Source organism: Cetorhinus maximus, chromosome 1 (genome assembly GCF_964194155.1).
Source record: "Cetorhinus maximus chromosome 1, sCetMax3.hap1.1, whole genome shotgun sequence".
Classification (NCBI taxonomy): domain Eukaryota; kingdom Metazoa; phylum Chordata; class Chondrichthyes; order Lamniformes; family Cetorhinidae; genus Cetorhinus; species Cetorhinus maximus.
In genome coordinates this window covers 74495325-74521977 of record NC_135879.1, presented here as the reverse complement: position 1 = coordinate 74521977, position 26653 = coordinate 74495325, and the positions used below count along the sequence as shown (strand labels likewise).

Genomic DNA, 26653 nt, shown 5'->3' with positions numbered 1-26653 from the left:
ACTCCATTTTCCAGATCTTTAAGACAGAGATGAGGAGAAATTCTTTCCCTCAGAGGGTTGTTTGTCTTTGGAACTCTCTTCCTCAAAAGGCAGTGGGAGCAGTGCATTTGAACATTTTTAAGGCAGAGCTAGATAAATTCTTGATTAACAAGAGGATGAAAGGTTATCGGCAGTAGGCAGGAATGTGGAGTCAAGGTTACATTCAGATCAGCCATAATCTTATTGAATGGCGGGGCAGGCTTGATGGGCCGAGTGGCCTATTCCTGCTCCTGATTCATAAATTAATTTATATGTACGTATTAAGCATTTGACCAAGTGTGGCATCAGGGCACCATAGCAAAACTGGAGTCAATGGAAATCAGGGGGAAAGGTGTCCGATAGTTGGAGTCATACCTAACACAAAGGAAGATGGTCGTGATTGTTGGAGGTCAATCATCCCAGCTCCAGGACATCACTGCAGGAGTTCCTCAGGGTAGTGTCCTAGGCCCAACCACCTTCAGTTCCTTCATTAATGACCTTCTCCTATCATAAGGTCAGAAGTGGGGATGTTCACTGATGATTGCGTAACTTTCAGAACCATTCGTGACTTCTCAGATACTAAAGCAGTCCATGTCCAAATGCAGCAAGATCTGGACAATATCCAGGCTTGGGCAGGCAAGTGGCAAGTAGCTTTTGCACCCCACAACTGCCAGGCAATGATCATCTCCAACAAGAGAGAATCTAACCATCATCCCTTGACATTCAATGGCTTTATCTTCGCTGAATCCCCCACTATCAACACCCTGGGGGTTACCATTGACCGGGAACTGAACTGGACTAGCCATATAAATACTGTGGCTACAAGAGCAGGTCAGGGACTAGGGATCTGCGGCAAGTAACTCACCTCCTGCCTCCCCAAAGCCTATCTACTGACTACAAGGCACAAGTCAGGAGTGCGATGGAATACTCCCCACTTGCCTGGATGAGTGCAGCTCCAAGAACATTCAAGAAATTCAACACCATCCAGGACAAAGCAGTCCGCTTGATTGGCACCCCATGAACAAACATTCACTCCCTCCACCACCAACGCACAGTGACAGCAGTGTGTACCATTTACAAGATGCACTGCAGGAACTCACCAAGGCTCCTTAGACAGCACCTTCCAAACCCATGACCACTACCATCTGGAAGGACAAGGGCAGCTGACACATGGGAACACCACCACCTGGAAGTTCCACTCCAAGCCACTCACCATCCTGGCTTAGAAATATATCGCCGTTCCTTCACTGTCGCTGGGTCAATATCCTGGGATTCCCTCCCTAACAGCACTGTGGGTGCACCTACACCACATGGACTGCAGCAGTTCAAGAAGACAGCTCACCACCACCTTCTCAAGGGTAGTCAGGGGTGGACAATCAATGCTGGCCTAGCCAGCAACGCCCACATCCCATGAATGAATAAAAAAAAACACATGGACTGCAGTGGTTAAAGAAGACAGCTCACCACCACCTTCTCAAGGGCAATTGGAGATGTGCAACAAATGCTGACTTTGCCAGTGACACTCAAATCCCATGAAAGAATAATTTTAAAAAATGCTAGTGGGATATGGCATTTGAAGATTCATCATTGACTTTGAGGTCACTGACCTTCTTGTGGCTCTACATGAAAGTCTTTGGGACTCAACTCCTGGCATTGATCTCCATGATTATCTGCTCCCTGCCTTCTGAGAAGAGCCTCATGCCCTCTCCCCACACCCCCCTCCGCCGGTTACAGGAATCTTTCCTCCTTTTCAATTCCTCCACCAAGATCCATTGCAGCAAAAAAAAACATAGAACTCACTCTCTCCTATGTTTTGCCGTTCTTCACTGTTTCCCATGTTTAGAATCCTGACTGCCAGCACCTAATCCAGCAACCATGGACCTCGCCTTTAAGCGGTGCCGGTGAGCTTTAAACAGCGCAGGTTAGCTTTAAATGGTGCTGGCCAATCAACAGCACAGTTAGATAAAAACAAAAAACTACTGCGGATGCTGGAAATCCAAAACAAAAACAGAATTACCTGGAAAAACTCAGCAGGTCTGGCAGCATCGGCAGAGAAGAAAAGAGTCGACATTTCGGGTCCACATAACCCTTCAACAGAACTGAAGTATAGTTAGGAGAGGGGTGAAATACAAGCTGGTTTAAGGTGGGGGGCGGGGGGGAGGAGAAGTTGAGGGTGGGGTGGTTGTAGGGACAAGCAAGCAATGATAGGAGCAGATAATCAAAAGATGTCACAGACAAAAGGATCAAAGAAGTGTTGAAGGTGGTGATATTATCTAAGAAAAGTGCTAATTAAGAATGGATGGCAGGACACTCAAGGTACAGCTCTAGTGGGGGTGGGGTGGAAAGATTGACAAGGTATTAGTTGTAGATTTAAAAATAATGGAAATAGGTGGGAAAAGAAAAATCTATATAAATTATTGAAAACAAAAAAAAAGGGAGGGGGAGGAAACCGGGTGGCGATGGGGGGAGGGGGAGTTTAAGATCTAAAGTTGTTGAATTCAATATTCAGCCCGGAAGGCTGTAAAGTGCCAAGTCGGAAGATGAGGTGCTGTTCCTCCAGTTTGCGTTGGGCTTCACTGGAACAATGCAGCAAGCCAAGGACAGACATGTGGGCAGGAGAGCAGGGTGGAGTGTTAAAATGGCAAGCGACAGGGAGGTTTGGGTCTTTCTTGCAGACAGACCGCAGGTGTTCTGCAAAGCGGTCGCCCAGTTTGCGTTTGGTCTCTCCAATGTAGAGGAGACCGCACAGTTAGCCCTGGTTTGGCGCTGAAATCATCGAAATGAATTAGCAGCACGTATTAGTGAATGAGCGCGAGTTAATCTCACGTCACCAACCCACGCACCCACTTTGGAGAGGGGGGGAGGTGCTATTGAATTTAACCCCCAAAGTGTATCAGATTTTTACTATAATGGAAGAAAGTAGATGTTGTCCAATTCCTCAGCAGCTCAATATTATTATCATTAAATAAAGGAATCAGTCAAATATATATCTGTTATGCTTCTCCCTAATCCAGATGTGAATATTAGATCTTGATAGAAACTCAACTGAAGACTACATCAAGGATCATATTTTAGTTTTACACGGTTACATTTTACATCGTGGTGTGATCCCCTTGCATATTGTTGCTACTTGTTTCTATGCATGTGAAGGAATATCCAGTACAGCCACTTTTAATACGCTGACGTCTTATTCTCGGTTGTGGAGTTGATGCTGTTGGTTCATTTCACCAGACTGAGGCAGGGCGGACCACTTAGCAGAACACACATCTTACTGGAAACTGCTGGGTTCAGTCCCAAGTTTAACAGTGTCAAGTGTCGGAATCACCGTGTTTAAGGTCTCGGCATGTCGTGTGCTTTGTTGCCAGTCTCCCGTAATTAGGCGTAAAATTTCCCAACACAAAATTAAAATATCTCAATTGTTCTGAAAGTCGACAGAACACCATGATATATTCTGTTACTCTTTTGATTCTGGTAGTCATAATCTGCTTTGTTCTTTCGATCATTTTACTGATTTTCGAACGATTAGAGGTGTGATTTGAATCTCGCCTTTAAAGCCCACGTCGTTTCGAGAAACAACTTTGCATCCGCAATGTTAGTTGTGTGGGAAACACAAAGGCTTATCAGAAACTTAAGTGCATTCGCTAAAGCTGTATTTCGAATAACGTTGGCACAGCGAGAAACTGCAAAGCTATATGAAGACCAACTAATGTTGCAATTATGCTTGAAAGTATAATGACCATTCACAGCAGCCCATACACATTAACTTAACCCTTATCGTCCACTATTAGCATTATATCAACTGCATTTGTTTTGTCTCCATTTTTTTCAAAATGATTATGGTGAAAGATTGTTCAAAGTTGTACGCAGGTTGATACTTTACATATTTCACAATATTCTCCGCGATAACTGTGATTAGTGAATAAATAAACTACTCAGTACAGAGAATTTAGATCAGCAAAGAGAAGTACTTGAAAAACCATGTTTAAAATAGCTAGAATTCCTGGAAGACAGAACACAGACAAATATAAAGGAATGGATTTCGTACAGCATTTCTTAACGTAATCGTGTTGTTATGAAACCTAGCTAACTCTATTATGTGTTAGGAATAAGTTTAAATTACGTACTGTTTCACTAAACAACATGGCTGGAATTTCTCAGTTTCTCTATCCGTTAAGAAACAGAAATAATGATTTTCCACATCCTATCTGATAAATATTCTCCACTTTTCATTGCATTGTAAATGGAGTACGTCATGGAATCCTGTGCAGCTCATACAAGCTTTTCGAAAGCTTTTAACAAAGGTCCATATGAAACACTCTCAATTTGATTAAATATTACAAGAGATCCAAGTCAAATACGTGAGTGAAAAGCTGGTCTCTCTCACCCGAAAGGTTATTTGTGCAGGCAACATTTTATGGATGTGTGTGTAATTGAAAGAAAGTGACTCCAAGGTCTACCCTTTAAAGTAGCTAAAGGATCAAAATACAACACGGAATAAATGATTTCGCTTTTAAAGATGAACTAATGACCAATAACATATAATAAAACTATCATCAAATAGAGACTCCGAAAATGCGGGGAGAATAGATTTCTTTGTATGCCATATTATTAACCAGGGGAAGAATCTGGCGGCTTTATTACCAGAACTAACTGGTTATATGAATCTGCTGTAATTTAATAGGTTTATTTTCGCATGTGAGTAACCCAGCCACAAGGCAATGCATTTAGGTTGCAGAATAAGTTGCTTTACAGTTGTAACTCTTCGCCACTTCCTGGAGTGTAATTAAGAAGAAAACATTTTCTTTCAAAGTCAAGCTTGTTCTCCCAAATGAAACGAGACCACATAACCAAGAGGAAAATTAGAGTCAACAACAGCAACTTTTATTTATATAGCGCCTTGAAGACAATAAAACACTCGCATGAGTGCGTGTGTACAGGTCAATGGAAACAAATTATCAGCTATCAAACTTAAATTTATGTTGAATGTTTGAAAGGCCGACGATTTGTACATTGTTTATTGAACCTTGTTCTGATTTGTTACTTCATTTTATTTCTTGTGTTATTATTAGTGTTTATTAGTAAAACGGTAATTGCCGCGCTGCCCTTGAGCTCAACCCCGTTCCATCCACGTTTAATTGAAAAAATGTGTAAAGCAAGCTCTTTTTCAGATTTCCCTGTAATGTATCAACAATTTGTACAATGGATTATGATTCCTGTAGTTGTTTAGAGAAAGAACACAACTGAGCTGGGAATCTGATTCTGTTTTGCCCCATTTCCTGCCGGCCGGTTTCCACACACAGAAACACGAATGCAGAGTGTTTCAAACTTTTCCAACTACATTAGCACTTGGCGTGCGGGTTCAGACATTATTGGGTAAGGTAACATTCACCTCAAAGGGAAACTGTCGCAGGATCAATGCTAAGGTTATTTCAATGATTCCAACCATTTCTGGCGTAACAAGGTGCAGTGCAATTCTACTTTCTGTTATAGTCAGCCGACTGTTTGCTGTCTGTTTAGTCATGAGACTCAGCACCTGAGACATCCCAACAGGTTAATTTCCCTTTTTTTGTCCGTTTCGCTTTAGCGCCCCTCTCCGCCTACTAAACCAAACCCACAAAGCGTAATTGCAGAAGGTTTAACAGCCCATCTGGGTATCAGGGCAATGTTGGGAGTCAATCCACACACAGGCAAATAAAAATGCTGCTCAGCAGCTCGGTGTACTGAGAAGCTTCCCGCTGCTGGGAAACCCGGAATACCTTACACGTTGGAGCATGGAGATAAATAAGGAAAATTCTGCGGTGAATGCTTGGCCTGTCCTTCCCGTTTTGACCAAAGATCAACCAGCTCGGTCATTTAGCAGGGACCGGAGCATAGCAATCTCGGAGCCAAGAGGTCCGTTTAATAAGTCTACCACAGAAAATCTATCAAATCTATCTCTTCATAAGACATGTCAGCCAGGAGTCAAATCAACGTTGTCAACACCCTTCTTCTGTCGTATAGATCCACTCTCAATAGCTTTGGTCACACATTTCCCCATTATACCTGGCCGACTATGATCATAAAAGGCATTAAAAAATCGGTGAGTTAAAACTAATATGCACCTTAAATAACGCGGCATTAGACATTCGCCTCTGCAAGATGCTGAGGAATAAACAATTTTGCATACTGATTTGTGAAAGTGGATTATTCAATAAATATTGTAACCGAAGTACATTTGCACTTAAGAAACCATATTTTATACATTTGCACGGTGTAGTTCAATCAATTACATTTATATCGATAATACTGTGCATTTGTGTGTGAAAATGTGTGGCAGGAAGTCACGCTGTTACCCGTCTTCATTTCAAAATGCAGTTTATTACTAAACCAAAAGGAGAATTACCTGGAAAAACTCAGCAGGTCTGGCAGCATCGGCGGAGAAGAAAAGAGTCGACGTTCCGAGTCCTCATGACCCTTCAGCAGAACTGAGTATAGTTAGGAGAGGGGTGAAATATACAGTTTATTACTGTTTGATGTAACAAGGCAAACTGATAAAATGGAAAATATTACGAGGAAGCAGTGGCCTGCATTAAACTCCCTCGGCTATCGAGTTGCTTCATTCCTTTAGTGTCGAATGCAAGTCCTAGTACCGGGAATAATCTTACGTGTGTTACTGCTGCATGGTGTAACATTCAGAAATGTTGATTCAACCTCTAAATATGTGCGCGTATACAGTTTGTTAGAAAAGAGAGAATTGCATAGAGAATAGTACAAAATAAAATGTTCTGGCAAAACATTTTCGATTATCCTTTTGATTAACAATGCTGACGTTTAAAAATAAATCACGTTCTGCCGCTCTCTATAAATAAATGTTACTTTGAGTATTTATCAATTTATGATAAGTCATCGCTCACGACAAGTGACCCAAGTAATGTTTTCATAAACTGTAGTTGTTTATATAATGATTTATTTATGAAAATGGAGGATATTATTTAACAGGAAGCAAGGATGGGCAGACAATTTTGTTGGCCCATCCCGCCAGTTTTAAGCAATTACGACTTCAGCTTCACTCAATTCATTGAATATGTCAGAGGCCACCGTTCCCTGTTGTGACATTGAAGGCCAAAGGTTATTCCAATGTGATATCACATGGTACGGTCACCGCCTCCCTTCTTTTCGTTTACTCCCTTTAATATTGGCACCCTACGTGTCCACCGCGTGTTTAGAATACGGCTGGAGTATTGAAATATTTGTATATAGCTAGGAACTCCTGTTATTATATTGGAATATATTTACATAACCAGGAACTCCTGTTATCAATCATTGCACGTATTGTAGTTTTGGTTTAATATACTGCTAATGGGGCCTCGTTCGATCCTGTATTGCGCGATGCATCCATTATCTGTTTTCTTATATTTAAAAAATCCCTTCAATCTCAAAATCAATGGAAGCGCTTTCTTCGTGCAATACAACTATTGATTTTGAGTTGTACTTGATATAAATCGTAACGTATCTATATATGCATTGCACCATACAACTGAACACTTCCCTCTCCCCAAACACCTCTAACATCATATACATACACACCCTTGCACCTGGAGCTGCTGTTGTCCACACTACATCTGAATATTCGCTTAACTATCCTGCCTCGCTAATGATGATTGGAATCAGCTGTCGATTATATCCTGGGGCGGAAACAACTTCTGCGCGGAAACATATCCATGTATTGGGATATGAAATGGTTTTTTTTAAAAATCAGTGTGCGATAATATCCGAGGGAGCATTTTCCGCCTTTAACATTTTGATAAATCAGTCAGCTGCAAGTCTGAGTGTATCCTCAAAGCACTGGCATTGCTCTTCCTCAATAACCATTTTACTTCATATTTCACTGTTCGGCATCTTTCGTCAGCTTTCGTGGGATTACTATAGAAGTCAGCCAGCCTTTACAATGCAATAAGGACTGTAACCCACTAAGTAGCTTGTTGTGATGCTTACCGCTTTTTCCAGAAACCAGGACAAACTCAACTCAAGACTGAAATGGTTATCTGACCGAAACCTATCATTTCTTCTAGAGACTGCAGCGTTGACTTATCCATTTTCAATAAGGACGGCTTAACATTAATAATTCATCGGGATTCGAAACGTTAAGGATCCTTTAATATCAAAATAGTAACGGTACTGTACATCAAATGGGTCAGCTATCTCTGAAATACGTACACATACATGCCGAGAGTATTCCTGAACCTAACACATAATTTAACCAGATAATTTTAAACAATAACAAGATTAAGCTTAGTAGAAGCGTGAATGTTTCAATATGTAAACCCTGAATATAAGTGGCTTTCTTGTAAAGCAAAGTTCAGACATAGCGATAGAAACAGCCAAGTGCAATGCAAATTCTGTCATCTGGGTTGCCATTCAGCGTTATTGGGCCACCATATCCGTGCGTTGTACTTCACCCTAGAGAACTGCTTATTTTTTTGTCCTAAGTGATAAAACGTGCCCTTACTCTAAGTTACTTAACGAAGTATCTAACTGGTGCCAAAGCTGATTACAAACAGGACATTGTGAACGTTTGGCCAGAGCTTGTAGCCATCAACACTCCTGGCCTCTGATTTATTTACATTTGAAAAATGTCTTATTGTACACACATTTACATCAACCAAGACATCGCCATTTCGTTGAAAGGCCCTCAAAAGTTGGCTATGAATAGTTGTCTCTCCATTGGGTAAGGAACGGCTTGACAGAATGACAGTATTAGAAAGTGGCCACGATAAATATCCGGGTCACTGAAGTGAGCAGGTATCAAAAACAAAACAGGTTAGCGGGAGTGGTACATAAGGCCCATGTCTGCAGCCTAGCCGTATCCAAGTTGTCTTTTTTTTTAAAGAAACAGAGAACACAAGGCCGGAAACATAAGGAAATAGGTGCAATTACTGAACGGTCTGTCTACAGTGCTCGCAAACATTTCCACTCAGGCAAATGTCGCTTCAAGATAACTAAACGTGCCTACTAAATTTGCAGTGCGATTCTTACCAGCAGGCCTTCTGGCTGAACGAGTTAAAATGGAAACACGCATTAATCTCGTGCATTACACGAAACAGCTGGGTGCACACCGTTTTTAAATTTAAAAAATAGCAATATGAATACATCTAACAATTCCTCTAACCTGTACTTGCCAAGAAGCTACTGTTTATCAGTGAAAGTGTAACAAGTGCATCCTCGTCCATCAAATCCATTTCGCCTCCAGACCTAGATTCTATTCGGAGTTAACTGACTGGTTTTAAGAAGCGTTCTGAAAAAGCATGTTTACTGCAATGATTGTAAACTGTTAACATGCACGACTAGTCTGGGTAAACTCTGGGCACACGTAACCCAACACGCTAGGTCTTGTATAAACTGGTGTAAATTCCAGTTTACGACATTAATATTAAACGTGTTCTGTACCACGCTTGTAAAATGGATTCCGTGCACCACCCATCTCGCCTGCTCGGTATTGATACACTCCCGTCACATAAATGTCAGAAAACTGACCTACTTTATTAAAATCGAGTTTCCGTGTAGATGTCAAACAATTAATGGTCTACTTTATATCTATTGGTTCTTTTATTCCTGGGCCGATAGCAATTTCATCTTCAATTTAGCAACAAACACTGTATTAATGAAGTTGGGAATCCCAACCGGGGGTATATGAAGCGTGAATAAATTCCAGTGTGGAATTATAACGCCATTGCCTGAGAGACGTAATGTGGAATAATCCCTTTAAATTCAACTGTGGGGCCGCATATTAGTAATGCCGAACGTGCAGGCATCTGAGCACTAGACTGCATTGTAATTTTAATGTTCACATTTAATAACAAACCAGTAACATATAAAGATGTATAAATATGATGTGCTATTCAGGTTTTATCACTGAAACAGATGGTGCACGGGTATTTACAAACATTCCCAGTAAAGAAATCGGATTATCACTGATCTAATGGACTCCACACAGCGAAAGCTGGATAAATACCAGGCTGGAAATAAATCGAGAGCGATAAATGCAGACAAAACAAACGCCCTGGTCCGAGGAAGGAGCTTTTTAAAGGGATCTTCCTTTGGAATTTCGCATATTGCAAGTTGGATGTGCTTTTTAACAGGAGAAATGGCTGGTCGTCTAATTCTCCTTTATATCGAATTTGAGAGGCAGGGGGTGGGAGAGGGGGGAACGACGCACACATTCGGGGTGAAGCTACGGTCAGACACACTGCCGATTACGTGTAGTCTGTCATTTGTGGTCCTTTTTTAAGTCAACGTTAAAAAAAATACAACAAATGACATGTGTGACGTGGGAAGCGCGAGGAAAGAGATAAAATCGATTTGGAGAGAAACGCAGATGGGCAGAAAGGTGCGAGATTAAGAGATGGGGAGGACGAAAAGATCGCGAGAGGCCGTAAATTTATTTCAGATGGAGCATCAAATTCAGGTCGTGCGATTGCCTTATTCTCGGCATATTCTAGATAGAACTTTTTAAAGAGTCAGCAGTGCGTTCTTTATGTACGAACCATATCGGGTACAAATATGACTGTGGGTGAACAGTCCTAAACAATAGTGGAAACAGTGAATTTGAATTAAAATCTTAAAAGGTATGCGAACTATTAAACCGTCAGCTCCACCGTAAGTACCCCCACGTACGTAAAAATGAAGGGTCAAGAATACAAATAAAGATTGCACTTAAACTGGAAATTCTTTTTTTAAGCAAATCACGTGTCCAACAAAACACTGTACAGTGACTGAATTCATTCAGTGGTTAAAAAAAACATAACTGTCTTACTGAAATATAAATCCTCATCCAGAATTGGAAAGCCTTGAAGCAAAATCAGGTACATGTACATTTAAAAGACGGGTGGAGGGTATAGAAATAAAGTCAAATAGGGAAAAGGCAATGGAGGGACAAAAGGAGGTTTTTAACAAATTACATACCATATATGTTTTCCCAGTTAAACAGTATAAACAATGACTAAACGACCACTAAAAGTTCCTCGGATACAGTCAGGCACTGCTTTAAGCGATTATAGATCCCCATCCAGGACATGGAGATATTTGCTGGCATCGGGAAAGCAGAGATAAGGCGTGCTGCTCCCCGGGTAGAGGACGGGGAAAGATACTGGTAACAAACATCTGCGCAGAAAACTGCTCTCTTTGTACATTGCTGGCATCTGGACTATCTTAGGGGCATTTTCGGTCGTGTTTGTGACCTCCAGTTCGGCGGAGAGCTGCCTCTTCAGTTTATTTCTGCGGTTCTGGAACCAGATTTTAACCTGGGTTTCGGTGAGTTGCAGAGAGTTCGCCAGGCACGCCCGCTCGGCGCTGCTCAGATACCTCTTCATGTCAAACGTCGACTCGAGCTGGAAGATCTGACTCTTGGAAAATATCGTGCGCGTCTTCTTTTTTGCCAGTACTTTGGCTTTTTTGCTGTGTTTGGCTCGGGCAGGATCGTCGCTGTGATCCGCCGTGTCTAACGATCCGTAAGATTCCGGGCTTCTTACCGGATGGTTTGCATCCATGGCGGATTCGAGTGAAGAGGTGGTGGTGAGATAGCCAGCGTTCATTGTCTCTGCATCACAAAACCCAGCAAAGTCAGTTTTCTCCTGCGGTATCACTGTACAAAGCATTGCAACATTACAAAGGTGCATTACAGCATAATTGCCGGATATATAGACCGTGAAAAGATTGATCTAAAACCGGGTAACTGAGCAGTCCTGAGCCAAAACCTCTCATGCAAAAAAAACCCCTTCAGTTTGCTCATTCCTAACCCCACCGCCACAAAAGATTGTCGTGTCAAAGGATCAGGTTAGAATTTCCAATCGAATGTAGATTCTGCAAATCATATTAACAGCCAGGGCATGGTTTACAGCGGCTACAACGAGGAGATTACCATATTCCCGCGGTACCTACAAAGCCGAAGCTGCATCTGCCTAATGTTTACAATACCTTGAACTGTTTTCCTGTAGTCCTTCGCGTGTCTCATGTCTGCTCTTGTGGCTTCATTCCGGGATTTTAATTCTGACGTCGATGTGACTTGCTGTTTTGCACGGTCGTGTTTGAGCTCTTTGCATTTGGGGCTGGGTTTCAGAATGCTGTCGATGGTAAATTTCAGCGACAGCGGCTGACACTGAAGGCTCCCTTCCTTGTCCATCACTCCCCAGTGTGATCGGCCCCAGCTGATGCAGCCTGATCGCTAATCGTCTCACTGAATTGTCCTGAAGCTCTCTGAGATGATCTCCGTCCCGCCAGCACCATTCCTGCCCGATCAGAGCCGCACTCGCTCATTTCACCCAAAGTTATTCATTCAGCGGGAAGATGGCGGTTCCTGGACGCTTTCATTGGTCCAAATGTTACCAGCCGGACTCATCCAATGGGAGGACGGAGGCGGGCTGTGCCGCTGGGCGGCATCTGCTCCACTCTACAGTGAGGTGACTTTGCACTTAGTGTCTGCCAGAGTCGAATTCTCCAAGCACAGCAGTGTTAATAGAGGCTTTTTTTTTAAATCCACATTTATATGTGGCTTAAGAGCCACCTACGCCAAACAATTGTTTGCCAGCCACATCGCCATTAACTCGACAATCTAGAAATGCAGAAAGGTCTAAAATCAAAATATATCTGTGCCTGTTTGCTCCAGTGGTCAGGTGCGGGCAAGTTGCCGCAGTCCCAGCTCATCCCACGTTCTAATTCCTGCAGCCTGAACCTGCTTGGCTTATTTATTTATCTGTTATTTATTTATTTTTAATTTGCGCCTATATTCACAGCCCTGGCATTCTGAAGTAACACACGATCAGCTCTCCCTCCCCTCAGCTTTGTTTAAATCATCCTCTTTTACTGTAGCAGAGAGGAGAGCAAGTGACTCGGAACATGAAACAGTCAAGAAACTTGACGCTTTGACTTGTTAACTTAATTAATAATGTCCATAATATTTGGAGGTTGCCATTTTACCCCATCCCCAGTGCCTGAACTTGGCCTATGGCTTCTCGCAGGGAATGTTCTCCCTGTCATTGGTGTAGGTTAAAACGGCCCTGCTTCATTCCGTCATGTTGGCTCTTCGTCCTTTACCTTTGTTTTTCGCTACTGGTTACAATGAAGATCCAGAGAAGAAAAGCAGTTTGGTCAAAAAAAAAACCAGTTATGTTGTCTATGCAGGCTCCGGCAACATAAACTCCAACACTCCTCTCCCACAATTAGCCCATCACCGAAAACCTGCAAAAACATTCAAGCTGCTGGGCACAGAACTTGGACCAAAGGACAGAGCTAGACTTCAGGACTGGAACCACGTGTACTACATGCATATATATAACTTATGTATGCACATGTGTACTCAAAATAATTAGATCTCCTGTATGTGCACTGGCTGTGTTGTTAACTCCCTGTTATGTTGCAGGGAAAGATTGGTTGTTGAGAGCTCGGCCGTTTCAGCAATAATATTCCGCATTGTCCCATTCATATTTGTCCCCTCATGCTTGCCGTGTTTTACCCTTCCCTCTTGAATGAAAGAATGGCCGCCTGGTAAAGTCACCCATGGACGGGATGCCCTGGGGTGCGCGGGATGAAGGGCTTTACCCTTCAGCTTCTAGTGGTGCTCAGTTTATTTTCGCCACAAGCCCGCCAAGGTCCGTTCAATTTTCCAGCTTGATGGTCAGATGAGTTCTCATAGGTTTAGCTTCGATTACAAAGGTAAAGCCATATTTTACGCATACCACTACCCGGGGTTATTGAAAACAAATCTTCATCGTTTATGCCTCCCAAATATTATACTCGCATAGTGCCCTGACTTCCTTAAAGCCACTAATCCACCACCAGTGTGCATCAAAGACTGTGTTTAGCTGTGTCAATAAAATCCCCTTTGTCAGTATAGAACATTCAAAAAATAATTAAGTTGAAGTTTTATATTTGAGTTTTAACAAGTTTATTTCTGCAATTTAATTTATTTCAACTTTTAATTGTCAATGTGCATAGACCAGTTCGAAAATCTTTAAACATGTGACAGAAATGGGATGGGATACACAGAACACTAGTAACTTTCTTCATATACACTACACAAATGTGGGGAGTGTGAGCCGCACAAAGTGTCCTGTTGCTTAGGTGACAATTGAAATAAAAGTGTGCAGAGTTGTAGATCATTCCTTTAACATGCCAGCCACAACTGAAAAGCAAAATTGTAAGTTATTAACTGTAGTGTGGTCTTCTATTCAACAAACTAGGTTTCTAAATTCATGGCTTTTTTTTTCTACCGTTGTCCATTTCAATGTGAAGGTGGGCTGCAATGTCTCTACTTCATCACCATTTGCTAATTTCAAATCAGAGAGCAGACAAGCCACACCTGTCAGAATATTCCATCTAGTATTTAGTTATTAAAACCATTTTAATATCTCACCTGATCCCAAAGCTTGCTTTTTTAAAATTTTGACTTATACTCCTCTGTTCGTTAAGGTGGGAGATGGAAGACTTTCCATTTCAGACACTTATTATAAACATAGTCCTGACCCAGGTCAACTATAATTAACTACATGTAGAGTAAAGCTCCCTCCATCTGGTCCAACCATACACCTCAGCTTTAACTTCAGAAAAGCACCTCTTAATGCTCCAGTGTGCTATATTTTATCCATTTTATCCACCACCTGAGAGTCTGATGGAAATAAATACAAGCATGCCTTTCAAAATGGAATTGGATAAGCACCTGATGAAAACTAAAATGCAGAGCCACAAGAAAGGGCAGGAGAGTGGGACTGGCTAATTTGCTCCAGCAACGTGCCAGCACAGAATGATGCGCTGAATAGTTCCCCTTCTATTCTGTAACTGTACCATGATTCTGTTATTTACTATAGTTGCATGTCATGGTCTAAGTGAATGAGATTGCCAGCTAGGCCCAGGATTGAAGTTGTGCAAATTGGCTTTACAAAGGACATTCTGTACCAACATGTGACAATACATTCAAGCCATCAACCTGAGCTAGATTTGAATGTGAGCAGCTGAAGTGAATTACCGATGTTTCACCATACAGTTCCTCAAGGTACACAAATTGAAGAATATGTTTTAGCATTTTGTGTTTTAAAACAAGATAGGTAGGAGGAGAAGGCTATTATTCATAACAATTTAATGTTGTGGGGACCAAATTTTCAAGGGTGTTAATGGCAGCTCAGTTGGTAACACTCTTTCTTCCAGGCCACAAGTCCTGTTCAAGTCCCACTCCTGAACTTGATTGCAAAAATCAAGGCTGACACTCGAGTGCTAAACTGTTGGAGGTGCTGCCTTTTGGGTGAGTCATTAAACTGGGGCTCTGTCTGCCCTCTCATATGAATGCAAAAAATCCGTAGCACCATTTTAAAGAAGAGCAGGGGAGTTAACCCCAACATCCTAGCCAATAATTATCCCTTAATCAACATCACAAAAACTGATTATCTGGTCAACCAGGCTGGTGTTTGTGGAAAGCAAAAAACTGCGGATGCTGGAAATCCAAAACAAAAACAAAAATACCTGGAAAAACTCAGCAGGTCTGACAGCATCTGTGGAGAGGAACACAGTTAACATTTTGAGTCCGTATGACTCTTCAACAGAACTAAGGAAAAATAGAAAAGAGGTGAAATATAAGCTGGTTTAAGGGGGGGGGGGGGGGGGGGTGGTGTGGTGGGACAGGTAGAGCTGGATAGAGGGCCAGTGATAGGTGGAGATAACCAAAAGATGTCACAGACAAAAGGACAAAGGGGTGTTGAAGCTGGTAATATTATCTAAGGAATGTGATGATAAAGGTACAGATAGCCCTAGTGGGGGTGGGGTAGGGGGAAGGGATCGAAATAGGCTAAAATGTAGAGATAAAACAATGGATGGAAATACATTTAAAAATAATGGAAATAGCTGGGAAAAGAAAAATCTATATAAATATTTGGAAAAAGGGGAGATCAGAAAGGGGGTGGGGATGGAGGGGAGAGTTCATGATCTGAAATTGTTGAACTCAATATTCAGTCTGGAAGGCTGTAAAGTGCCTTGTCAGAAGATGAGGTGCTGTTCCTCCAGTTTGTGTTGAGCTTCACTGGAACAATGCAGTGAAGCTCAACGCAAACTGGATGAACAGCACCTCATCTTCCGACTAGGCACTTTACAGCCTTCCGGACTGAATATTGAGTTCGACAATTTTAGATCATGAACTCTCCCCTCCATCCCCACCCCCTTTCCGATCCCCCTTTTTTCCAAATATTTATATAGTTTTTTCTTTTCCCACCTATTTCCATTATTTTTAAGTGTATTTCCATCCATTGTTTTAACTCTGCATTTTAGCCTATTTCAATCCCTTCCCCCCACTCCACCCCCACTAGGGCTATCTGTACCTTTATTATCACATTCCTTAGATAATATTACCAGCTTCAACACCTCTTTGCCCTTTTGGCTGTGACATCTTTTGGTTATCTCCACCTATCACTGGCCCTCTATCCAGCTCTACCTGTCCCACCCCCCCTTAAACCAGCTTATATTTCACCTCTTTTCTATTTTTCCTTAGTTCTGTTGAAGAGTCATACGGACTCGAAATGTTAACTGTGTTCCTCTCTGCAGATGCTGACAGACCTGCTGAGTTTTTCCAGCTATTTTTGTTTTTGTTTTGTGCTGTTTGTAGGAGTTTGCTGTGCACAATTGGCTGCTGTGTTTCCTAAATGGCAACAGTTACCACACTTAAAAAAAGAACTGCATTGGAGTAAAGCAATTTGAGACATCCAGTGGTGGTGAAAACTGCAAGTCCTTTCTTTTTTAAGAATTTTCAATTTTAAAATATTAATAAATTTTACACCGACTTTCCTGTTTAAAGCTCCCTCCCGAAGCAATGATGTCACCAGTAATTGTCTGTGACATCTTAAAGGCTTATTGTCTTCTAAGATTGTCATTGGTCAAATCTGATTTGTGTGGGATGTCAACAACCTGATGTTGCTTCATTCAGCTGATCAATGGGAACTGGCAGTGTGTGCTGACCACCATATGCTATAGTTTATGTTTAATGATTTACAGTTGCATCATACCCAAGAACCCTAAAGTGTAATCCAAATTAAAAGTGTCGATCAGTCACAGGAAAATGAAGCTTTAAAGTCTTCAAATGATGTGACTTTCAGTAGCTCATCAAGGAAAGTTTTATTCTCACACTCACTTGGAAATTTTCATGTTAAGACCATTTGCTCAATTACCAAGCACCAACAAGTCTTGCCTAAGCAGTCAACCATCCACTTTGTTCTTAAAGCTAACTAACACAACAATGGCCTCCAATTAATATTCTCAACATGCTGTTCAAATCCCTACATGGCATCATCCTTCCCTGGTAGAAATAACATTAGGAAGCAATTATAACTTTAGACTCTGCCAAGTGATAGAAGTTTGGAATTCTCCTCCGCAAACAGCAATTGATCATCACTGTGAAGCGACTGACAGAAGTGTGATGCAGGTCAGCATCACTGTGAGGAGACTGGGAGGACTGTGAAGCAGGTCAGCATCACTGTGAGGAAACAGGGAGGAGTGTGAAGCAGGTCAGCATCACTGTGAGGAGACAGGGAGGAGTGTAAAGCAGGTCAACATCACTGTGAGGAGACAGGGAGGAGTGTGAAGCAGGTCAGCATCAACTGTGAGGAGACAGGGAGGAGTGTGAAGCAGGTCAGCATCACTGTGAGGAGACAGGGAGGAGTGTGAAGCAGGTCAGCATCACTGTGAGGAGACAGGGAGCAGTGTGAAGCAGGTCAGCAACACTGAAGTCAGAGACAAAAAAAAAATCAAACTGTGACATCACTGGAAAACCAAGAGTTGATTGGTTGGTGAGTATTGCTGCTGCTTTTTCTTTCTCCAAAGTTAGACTTGGTGAATGGCAGGTAATAGCAAAGACTTAAAACAGCACGGAGAGTGAGACTTCATTTGGTGAACAACGGGAAAGAGTGAGAATGGAGTGGCGCTATCCACAACCACCAGGAGCTAGTCTGTGGGTTCAGAGCCCTTGATCAGAAAGAAAAAAATGAGGTATGACACCACAGGGAAGCAAGTAGGTGGTTGGCTGGTGAGTATTTCCTATTTATCTTAGCTAAACTAGGGATATATCTGGTGATTTCTAACTTTCTTTTTTTGAAAGTAACATTTACTACTACTAGTAAGCTGTATTAAGTATTATTAGGGTTTATCAGCACTAGTAAGGTTTAATCATATTGGTAAGGATTATTAATAGCAGGAAGGTTTACTGGTATGGGTAAAGGTTTATTAGAGGTAATAAGGTTATTAACTAGCAGATAGAGGAATGGCAGGGCTGCTCCAACTTCTAGAGTGCATATCTTGTGCTTTGTGGGAACTCCAGGATACTTCCTGTATCCTGGATAACCATTTGTGCAGCAAGTGTCATCAGGTAGAGCAGCTTGAGCTCCAGTTTTCCAAACTTGAGCAACAGTTGGTGTCCCTGTGGTGTATCCATGAGGCTGAGATCTTTGTAGATAGCATGTTTATAGATCTGCTCACCCCACAGTTTAAGAGTATACAGGGAGGGATGGAATGGGTGACCACCAGATGGGCAAGTAGAAACAGGTAGATAGTGCAGGAGTCCCCTGAGTGCATCTCGCTCTCTAAAAAGTATTCCATTCTTCATACTGATTAGAGTGATGGTTCATCTGGGTGCACCCAGAGCCAAGTCCATGACACCATGGGTGGCTCAGCTATATAGGGTATATGAGGAAGACTGGAAGTGCAATAGTGATAGGTGATTCAATAGTTGGGGGAATACACAGGAGCTTCTTCGGCCAGGATAGTGTGTTGCCTCTCTGGTGCCAGGATCAATGGTGTCGCTGAATGGCTGCAGAGCACCCTGAGGGTTGTGGGGCAGGAGAGAATGAACAGCCAGCAGTCATGGTCGACAATGGAATGAAAATTGCAAAGGCAGAAAGAGAGATGTGATCCTACAGTCAAAATTTATGGTGCTAGGTTGGAAATTAGCAAGCTGGACCACCAAAATAATTATCTCTGGATTACTCCTAGCGCTACATGCAAATGAATATAAAAATAAGATGACAAAGCTGATGATTGTGTGGCTGGATAGATGGTTCAAGAGGGAGGTCTTTAGATTCATGGGACATTGGGTCCAGTTCTGGAGAAGATGGGCCCTGTACAAGTCAATGGGTTGCACCTAAATAGAGTCAGGACTGAGTTCCTTGCAGGGCATTTGCTAGTGTTATTGGGTAAATTAGCTTGGCAAGAGTGTGGGAGCCAGGAGGAAATATCAGTGGGGAATACCAAGGTTCACAGTATACTGGGAGATATAGATAGCACTAGAGTGGGGAATAGTAAGTTATTAAGTGGGGTCATAGTAAGCAAGAAAGTAATAAAGTCTAAATCGGGGTTAATGTGCATTTTATGTGAAGGCATGGAGTTTAGTTAATAAGATTGGTGAGTTACAGGCACTGATTGACTTGTGGTAATATGATGTTGTGGCTGCAACAGAAACCTGGCTCAAAGAACAGAAGGACTGGGTGTTAAATATTCCTGGATCCAAGGTGTTTAGTTAAGATAGGAAAGGAAGAAAAGGGGAGGAGTGGTGGTATTGATTAAGGAGAGGGTATCCCAGAGGAGTCAAGTTCAGAATCTATTTGGCTAGAGCTAAGGAACTTTGCTCAGTGTAGTCTATAGACCGCCAACTAGTGGAAAGGTTGTAGAGGAACAATTTTCAAGGAAATTGAAGATAGGTGAAAGAATTATAAAGTAGTTATAATGCGGGATTTTAATTATTCAAATATAGACTTGGACGTAGTAGTGTGAAGGGCAGAGAGGGACAAGAGTTCCTGAAGTGTGTTCAGAAACATTTCTTACAGCAGTATGTTCCATTCCAATGAGAGGAGAGGCACTGCTGAACCTGGTTCTTGGGAATGAGGTGAGCCCAGTGGATCAAATACCACATTTAGCGAACAACGATCATTGTATCATAAAGTTTAAGTTGGCTATGGAAAAGGACAAAGAACAATCCTGAGTGCAAATAATTAACTGGGGGAAAGCCAACTTCAGTGAGGTAAGAATGAATCTGGGCAGAATAAATTAGAATCAAAGATTGGCAGGAAAAATGGTAGCTGAACAGTGTGCTACCTTCAAAGAAGAGATAGTTTGGGCACATTTAAGGTATAGTCCCTAGAAAGTGAACGGTATGGTAAACAAATCCAGAGCTCCTTGGATGACAAAACAGCTAGAGATTTAGATGAAGAAGAAAAAGTGTTCTTATCACAGATGTCAGGTGGATAATACAATGGAGAATCAGGCTGAATATAGAAGGTTCAGAGGGAAAGTGAAAAAGAAATTAAGAGAAGCAAAGAGAGAGTATGAAAAGAAACTGGGAGCTAACATAAAAGGTGATCCCAAGATTTTCTACAGATATATAAATTGTAAAAGGGTGGTAAAAGAAGGAGTAGGAACCAAAAAGGGGATTTGCACATGGAGGCAGGAGAAATAGCTGAGGTATTAATATTTTGCATCTATCTTTACCATGGAAGAGGATACTACCCAGGCCAAGGTGAAAGAGGAGGTAATTAATGCACTAGAAAGAGCTATTAGATAGGCTGCCTTCACTTAAATTTGATAAAGCACCAGGACTGGATGAGGTGCATCCAAGGATACTGAGGGAAGTGAGAGTGGAAATCGCAGAGGCACTGGCCATAATTTTCCAGCCTTCAATAGACTCAAGGGTGGTTCCAGAAGGCAAGAGAATTGCAAATGTTACACCCTGATTCAAAAAAAGGTGTAAAGATAAGCCCAGCAACTACAGGCCACCAATTTAATCTCAGTGCTGGGGAAACTTCTAGAAACAATAAGTCAAAAGAAAATTAATAATCCAATGGACTAATGCAGATTAATTAAGGAATGACAACACAGATATATTAAGGAAAAAATATGTTTAACTAATTTGCTGGAGTTTTTTGAAGAGGTAACAGCGAGGGCTGATGAGGACCATGCTATTGATGTGGTGTACGTGGGCTTCAAAAAGGCATTTGATACAGTGTCGCACAACAGACTTGTGATCAAAGTTAAAGCTCATGGAATAAAGGGGAAAGTAGCAACATGCATAGGAAATTGGCTGAGTGATAGGAGGCAGAGGCTACTAGCTAATGAATGTTTATTGGGCTGGAGGAAGGTTTGTAGTGGAGTTCCCCAGGGGTCAGTATTGGGACCCTTCCTCTTCCTGACATATATTAATGAACTAGACCTTGCTGTACAAGGCATAATTTCAAAAGCTGCAGATGATATGAAGCTTGGAAGCATTATAAATTCTGAGAAGGATAGTGTAGAACTTCAAAAGGACATAGACAAGCTTTTGGAATGGGCAGACAGGTGGCCGATGAAGTTCAATGAGGAGAAATGTAATGTGATTCATTTTGGTGGGCAGAACATAGAGAGACAATATAAAATAAAGGATGCAATTCTGAAAGGGGTGCAGGAGCAGATTGCATATGTGCACAAGGCATTGAAGGTGGCAGGACAAGCTGAGAGAGTGGTTAATAAAGCATCCAGTACCCTAGGCTTTATTAATGGGGGCATAGAATACACAAAAAAGGAGGTTATGTTGAATTTGTCACAGACACTAGTTCTGCCTCAGCTGAAGTATTGCATCCAGTTCTGAGCACCACACTTTAGGAAAGTTGTGAAGGCTTTAGAGAGAGTGCAGAAAGGATTCACAGGAAAGGTTCCAAGGATGAGGAATTTCAGTTATGAAGATAGATTTGAGAAGTTAGGACTGTTTTCCTTAGAGCAGAGAAGGCTGAGAGGCGATTTGATAGAGGTATTCAAAATCATGAGGGGTCTGGATGGAGTGGATAGGGAGAAATTGTTCCCTCTTGTGAAATGATCGAGAATGAGATGGCCCAGAATTTAAGTATTTGGAAAAAGAAGCAAAAGTGATATGAGGATAAATCTTTTCACACAGCGAATGGTTAAGGTTTGGAAAGCACTGCCTGATTGTATGGCGGAAGGAGGTTCAGTCAAGGCATTCAAAAGGGAATTAGGTTGCTAACTGAAAAGGGAGAATGTGTGGGGTTACAGGGAGAAGGCAAGAAAATGACGCTACGTGAAATGCTCATTCAGAGAGCTGGTGCAGACACAATGGGCCAAATAGCCTCCTGCACTGTAACAATCCTGTGATTCTGTGATACTAGGTCAATTGTTAATTTTAAATTTGAGATTGATACACGTTTGTTAACCAAAGGTATTAAGGGATGTGAAGCAAAGGTGGGTATATGGAGTTGGGTCACAGATCAACCATGAACTCATGAAAGGTTGGAAGAGGTTCGAAGAGGACAGTCGCTTCTACCTTCCCTTTCTCTGAAACCTCCTTCAGCTGTAAAACCCTCTGACAGCATTAATAATAGAGTTAAAAGATCATAGCTTCCAAGTGTGTCATCTTACCTGGCATCACCTACAGCCATTGAAGCCCAGAATTTCCTTCCTAAATCTCTCCAACCTTGCTCTCTCCCTCTCCTCTTTAAAGTCTGCCCTTAACACCTGCCTTTTTGACCAAACTTTTTCTCACCAGTCCTAATATTTCACAAGAACACAAAAACACAAGAAATAGGAGCAGGAGTAGACCATATGGCCCATCGAGCCTGCTCCACCATTCAGTACAATCATGGCTAATCTTAGGGTTCAACTCCACTTTCCCCCTCACTCTCCAGATCCCTTGGTTCACTGAGAGACCAAAAATCTGTCCATCTCAGACTTAAATGCATCCAACAATGGAGCATCCACAACCCTCTGGTGTAGAAAATTCCAAAGATTAACAACCCTTTGAGTGAAGTAACTTCCCCTCAACTCAGTCCTAAATGATCAGCCCCTTATCCTGAGACAGTGTGCCCATGTTCCAGCTTCCCCATCCATGGGAAACAATCTCTCAGTGGCTACCCTGTCAAACCCATTCGCCCTTTGGTTCGTATCAATTTCAGTCTGACTTCATCCTGTGAGGTGCCAGGGGACGTGTGACTAAGTAACACAGTTTGTTGATGTTAGTATATCATATTAAAAGATTGTTTTCAGCTAGACGATGAACTCCAGTTAATGTTGTAGGTTTCCATCTACACTTTTGCCATTGGGCTATCAACTAACTGCCATATATTCTGTGGATGTAAAGCCTCTCTATGATTAATCTTGGAACTGTAAAACTCTGGATAAGTTGTTCCATCTTTTTCTGACTGTTATAAAGTTCATTTCCATTGGTATCTCTTTAAATGACGTGATTAATTTACACACTTCACAACCTAGCACTGCTGACACGTAATGAACAAATCAGGAGACATGCGCAGTCGACTGGGAACTGCACTGGGCCAAATGGCATTTGATGGATGGTGCGGCTTATTGGTCTGTATTCGTGCGAAAAAGCAATTATTTAACTCGCCAGTGTCAGCTAGGCCTAGTTATACATTTGCGGCAAGCATGTCTGGGGAGCACTTAAGTCATTATGAACTGGGTTGAGAATAGGACAGTATGCGATTCTCACTGAAATACCTGCTACAATGCAAAATGAAAATCTGTCAGTCACCATCAACAAGTGTCAGTGTGAATTTATATGGTTCTGTTGAAAAATGTGCAGATAGCTCTAACGATATGTGTCACTAAATAGATGTTTTTTTCTTGCCAACACTACAACTATGGTGCTCCATTTCGCTCGTTCAGAGTAAAAGTTATGAAATCGAAATCTCAAAAATGTTTAATAAATAAACTTCTGAAGGATCGAAATGTTTTATATCATTAGCGATGGTTTCATTCTATATTCCGCCTATTCTTTCTACTGTTTTACTGTAATTGCGCATACCTCTCCCATTCAGTAAAAGACAGGAAATCCAGTTTGTTCCTACAAAAACAGGTATTACAGATTGGAACTGGCGCAATGCAATGTTTCATGAATGGCGTTGTGGAAAGTAGGATAAGAGAAAAATGAATCGCTGTGCGGATTTGCTATTTAGCATTAAGGGCCCCATAGACCGCTAGCCCATTCCGTTAATTTTAACGAGACGGGTGCTAGGGCAATCCATGTACAGCTTCCCATTTTTGTGTATGAAATAGGAATGTCAAATGTTGTGATATCCTTGTTTCCTCTAGTCAGACTATTTGCAGAGGTATTACAATGAAGTTAGCCTAACTTTGAAAAAAATATAAAACTCTTCTGCTACCTCTCTTTGTCTCGCTGTAATTACTTTTAACTCAAAGCCTGATTTTTTTGTCGTAGAAAGATAAAGAGCGGTATTACATAATTACATAAGGTTTAATGATCAGAAACAGACCCTTGGGCTTCACTGCTCTAGTGTTTATGGTCCATATCAACCTCCTCCCATCTTCTTCTATCGGTATCAGCATACCCTTCTATTCCTTTCTGCTTTATTTTCTTATCAAGCTTTCCCCTTAAATGTGTCAGCTTCCGCTTAAATCATCAGATATGTTCGTGAATAGTTAAGCTACGTCCCTGCATTTACCAGTTCCAAGAAAATACTACTGGGGCGAATGCTTTCAGCGGTATGCCAGTTCACCATGAAAAGAGCCTCTTCCACAGTAACGCACGTACCATGAAACTGCCTTAAGCCCAACAATCATATTTTAGTAAATATCAATTTCAATTCACAAGTACACAATATTTTTCAATGTGCTTTAGAGAAAGAATTCCCCCTCCCAACACCCCACCCCCCCCCCCCCCCCCCCACCCATCCCTCACCCCAGTTAATGTCTTTCATGAACTCACTAAGTCCCAAAAGGCTTTAAAACCAATTAAAAACGTTTGGAATTGTATTCACTGTCGTTTTGTGAAATGCAGCAAGGTCCCACAGGCAGCAATGAGATAGTAACCAGATAATCGGTTTTAATGGTGGTGATTGAGAGATAAATGTCAATGCAATTATATTTGGCAATGCGTTGCTAACACACTTGGAGAATTCCACTCTCTGACTGGTGCCCTGGGATCTCTTATGTTCACATGAGAGAGTGGATGGGCCTCGGTTTACCGTCTCATCTGGAAGACCACACCTGGGACAGTCCAGCAATCCCTCAAGTACCGCACTGAAGTGTCAGCTTAGAATTTGTATTCAAGTCTCTGGAGTGGAACTCAATTGTGTGAATGCTACCCTGAGCCAAGGCTGAAACAAAGGCTGAAAAGTTACAACAAGCTGGCCTAAATTATCTAGTGAGAGAAAAATGACTACTGCCAGAGACACCGAGCAACAGGTGGTGGAGAAAAAGGTGCCTGTCCATTGAAACTTCAGCATCAAAATTCCCACAGAGCCGAGGATCTGTAGAATCATAGAAAAGTTACGACACAGGGTGAGGTCATTCAGCCCATCGTGTCTGCGCCGGCCGAAAAAGAAAGAATAAAAAACTAGCCGCCCATTCTAATCCCACCTTCCAGTGTCTGGCCCCTAGCCTTGCAGGTGTCACAGCACTTCAGGCGCAGATCCAGGTACCTTTTAAATGAGCCGAGGATCTATATCAAATTTATCAATCAGCTCCTAATTTTATGCATATGAACTTAATGGCAAGTAGCCATGCTATGTTCTTTTTCCCCAGAAATTAAAACTGCATTGCCAATATTCCTTAGATTCATTCACCCCTTCTTCTTGGGCTAGAGTAATCCAACAAGTCAGACAGTTGCAGTACTCTCACATACTTATTTAGTCAGAGTCCAATCCAATCGTCAACAATGAAATATGAGTCCCAGATGTTAGATATGGTTTGGTTATAGTTAAAATACGTTTATATTCTTTTATCCATTTTAAATCTCAGGCCACCTACTCTGTGCACGTTTTATTACGGCGGCTGGGGGAAGCAGTAAGATGCTTGAGTATCAAGTGTATTTTCCTTTGTGTTTACGTTGCGCAGATTTCTATATTTAAGAGGATGGGAATTTCGATAGTAGTTGGGCAGGAAAACAAGTTTTTTAAAAATTCTAGCAGCTTTCGAACGCCTTGGCAGTAAAGCTGCTTAAATTCAAATTAGTTTATTTACTTCCGTGCCAAAGCTAACTGCTTTCACGTCTATCTAATTTTCTTATTCGTTGACACCATAATCTTGTATTAGGAAATTAAATTGCTACCCCATACAGAGCTGAAAGGTGAGGTAATTTTCCATCCCTCTGCTGTAAACTATCTGAGTACATTCTGTCCATTAGTCATTTCAGAAGAACGAGCAATTGTGGCAAGACATGTAATTTGTGCAGATTTCAAATCCTGAAAGCTAAATTTCAACACAACTCTTGGTCATTATAAATAAAAGTTTCTAATTTATTACATTTTCCATTCAGTTGGCGTTACCCCGGCTCACCCTAATGTATTCTCATTCTGACTGTTCTTGTCACCCGAGTACCTTTGATCTTATACATGGACCGGAGCATCTAGTTAGTGTAGTCCTAATTGTGTGAAAAAATCTACAAATTGGAAGCTCATTTATGGGATTTTTATACCTTTTACGCTTCTAATTTTAGAGGTGAGATCTGAAAGAAATATATATATTTGCACTATTGTGGCTTGAAATAAGACGGCTTCAGACCAACATTTTCAGTTTAACTGCTGGGCTAGTTAATAGTTACTAAATCTGAAAATGTAGATTAATAAATATTTAACTGCAGCTGTGTAACAAACGTGTTACTCCATTTTGCCATATTACCCCA

At 41.6% G+C, this 26653-nt stretch overlaps 1 protein-coding gene across 1 annotated transcript; it reads right to left on the bottom strand.

The window, feature by feature from the left end:
* Nucleotides 1–8132: 8132 nt before the first annotated feature.
* Nucleotides 8133–12350, bottom strand: hmx4 (H6 family homeobox 4). Its single transcript, XM_078542499.1, has 2 exons — nt 11971–12350; nt 8133–11593 (listed from the first exon to the last, which is right to left on the bottom strand). The coding sequence occupies exons 1-2, from the start codon at nt 12173–12175 to the stop codon at nt 11049–11051; spliced, it is 750 nt and encodes a 249-aa protein (XP_078398625.1). The 5' UTR covers nt 12176–12350; the 3' UTR covers nt 8133–11048.
* Between the last annotated feature and the right edge of the window lie 14303 nt (nt 12351–26653).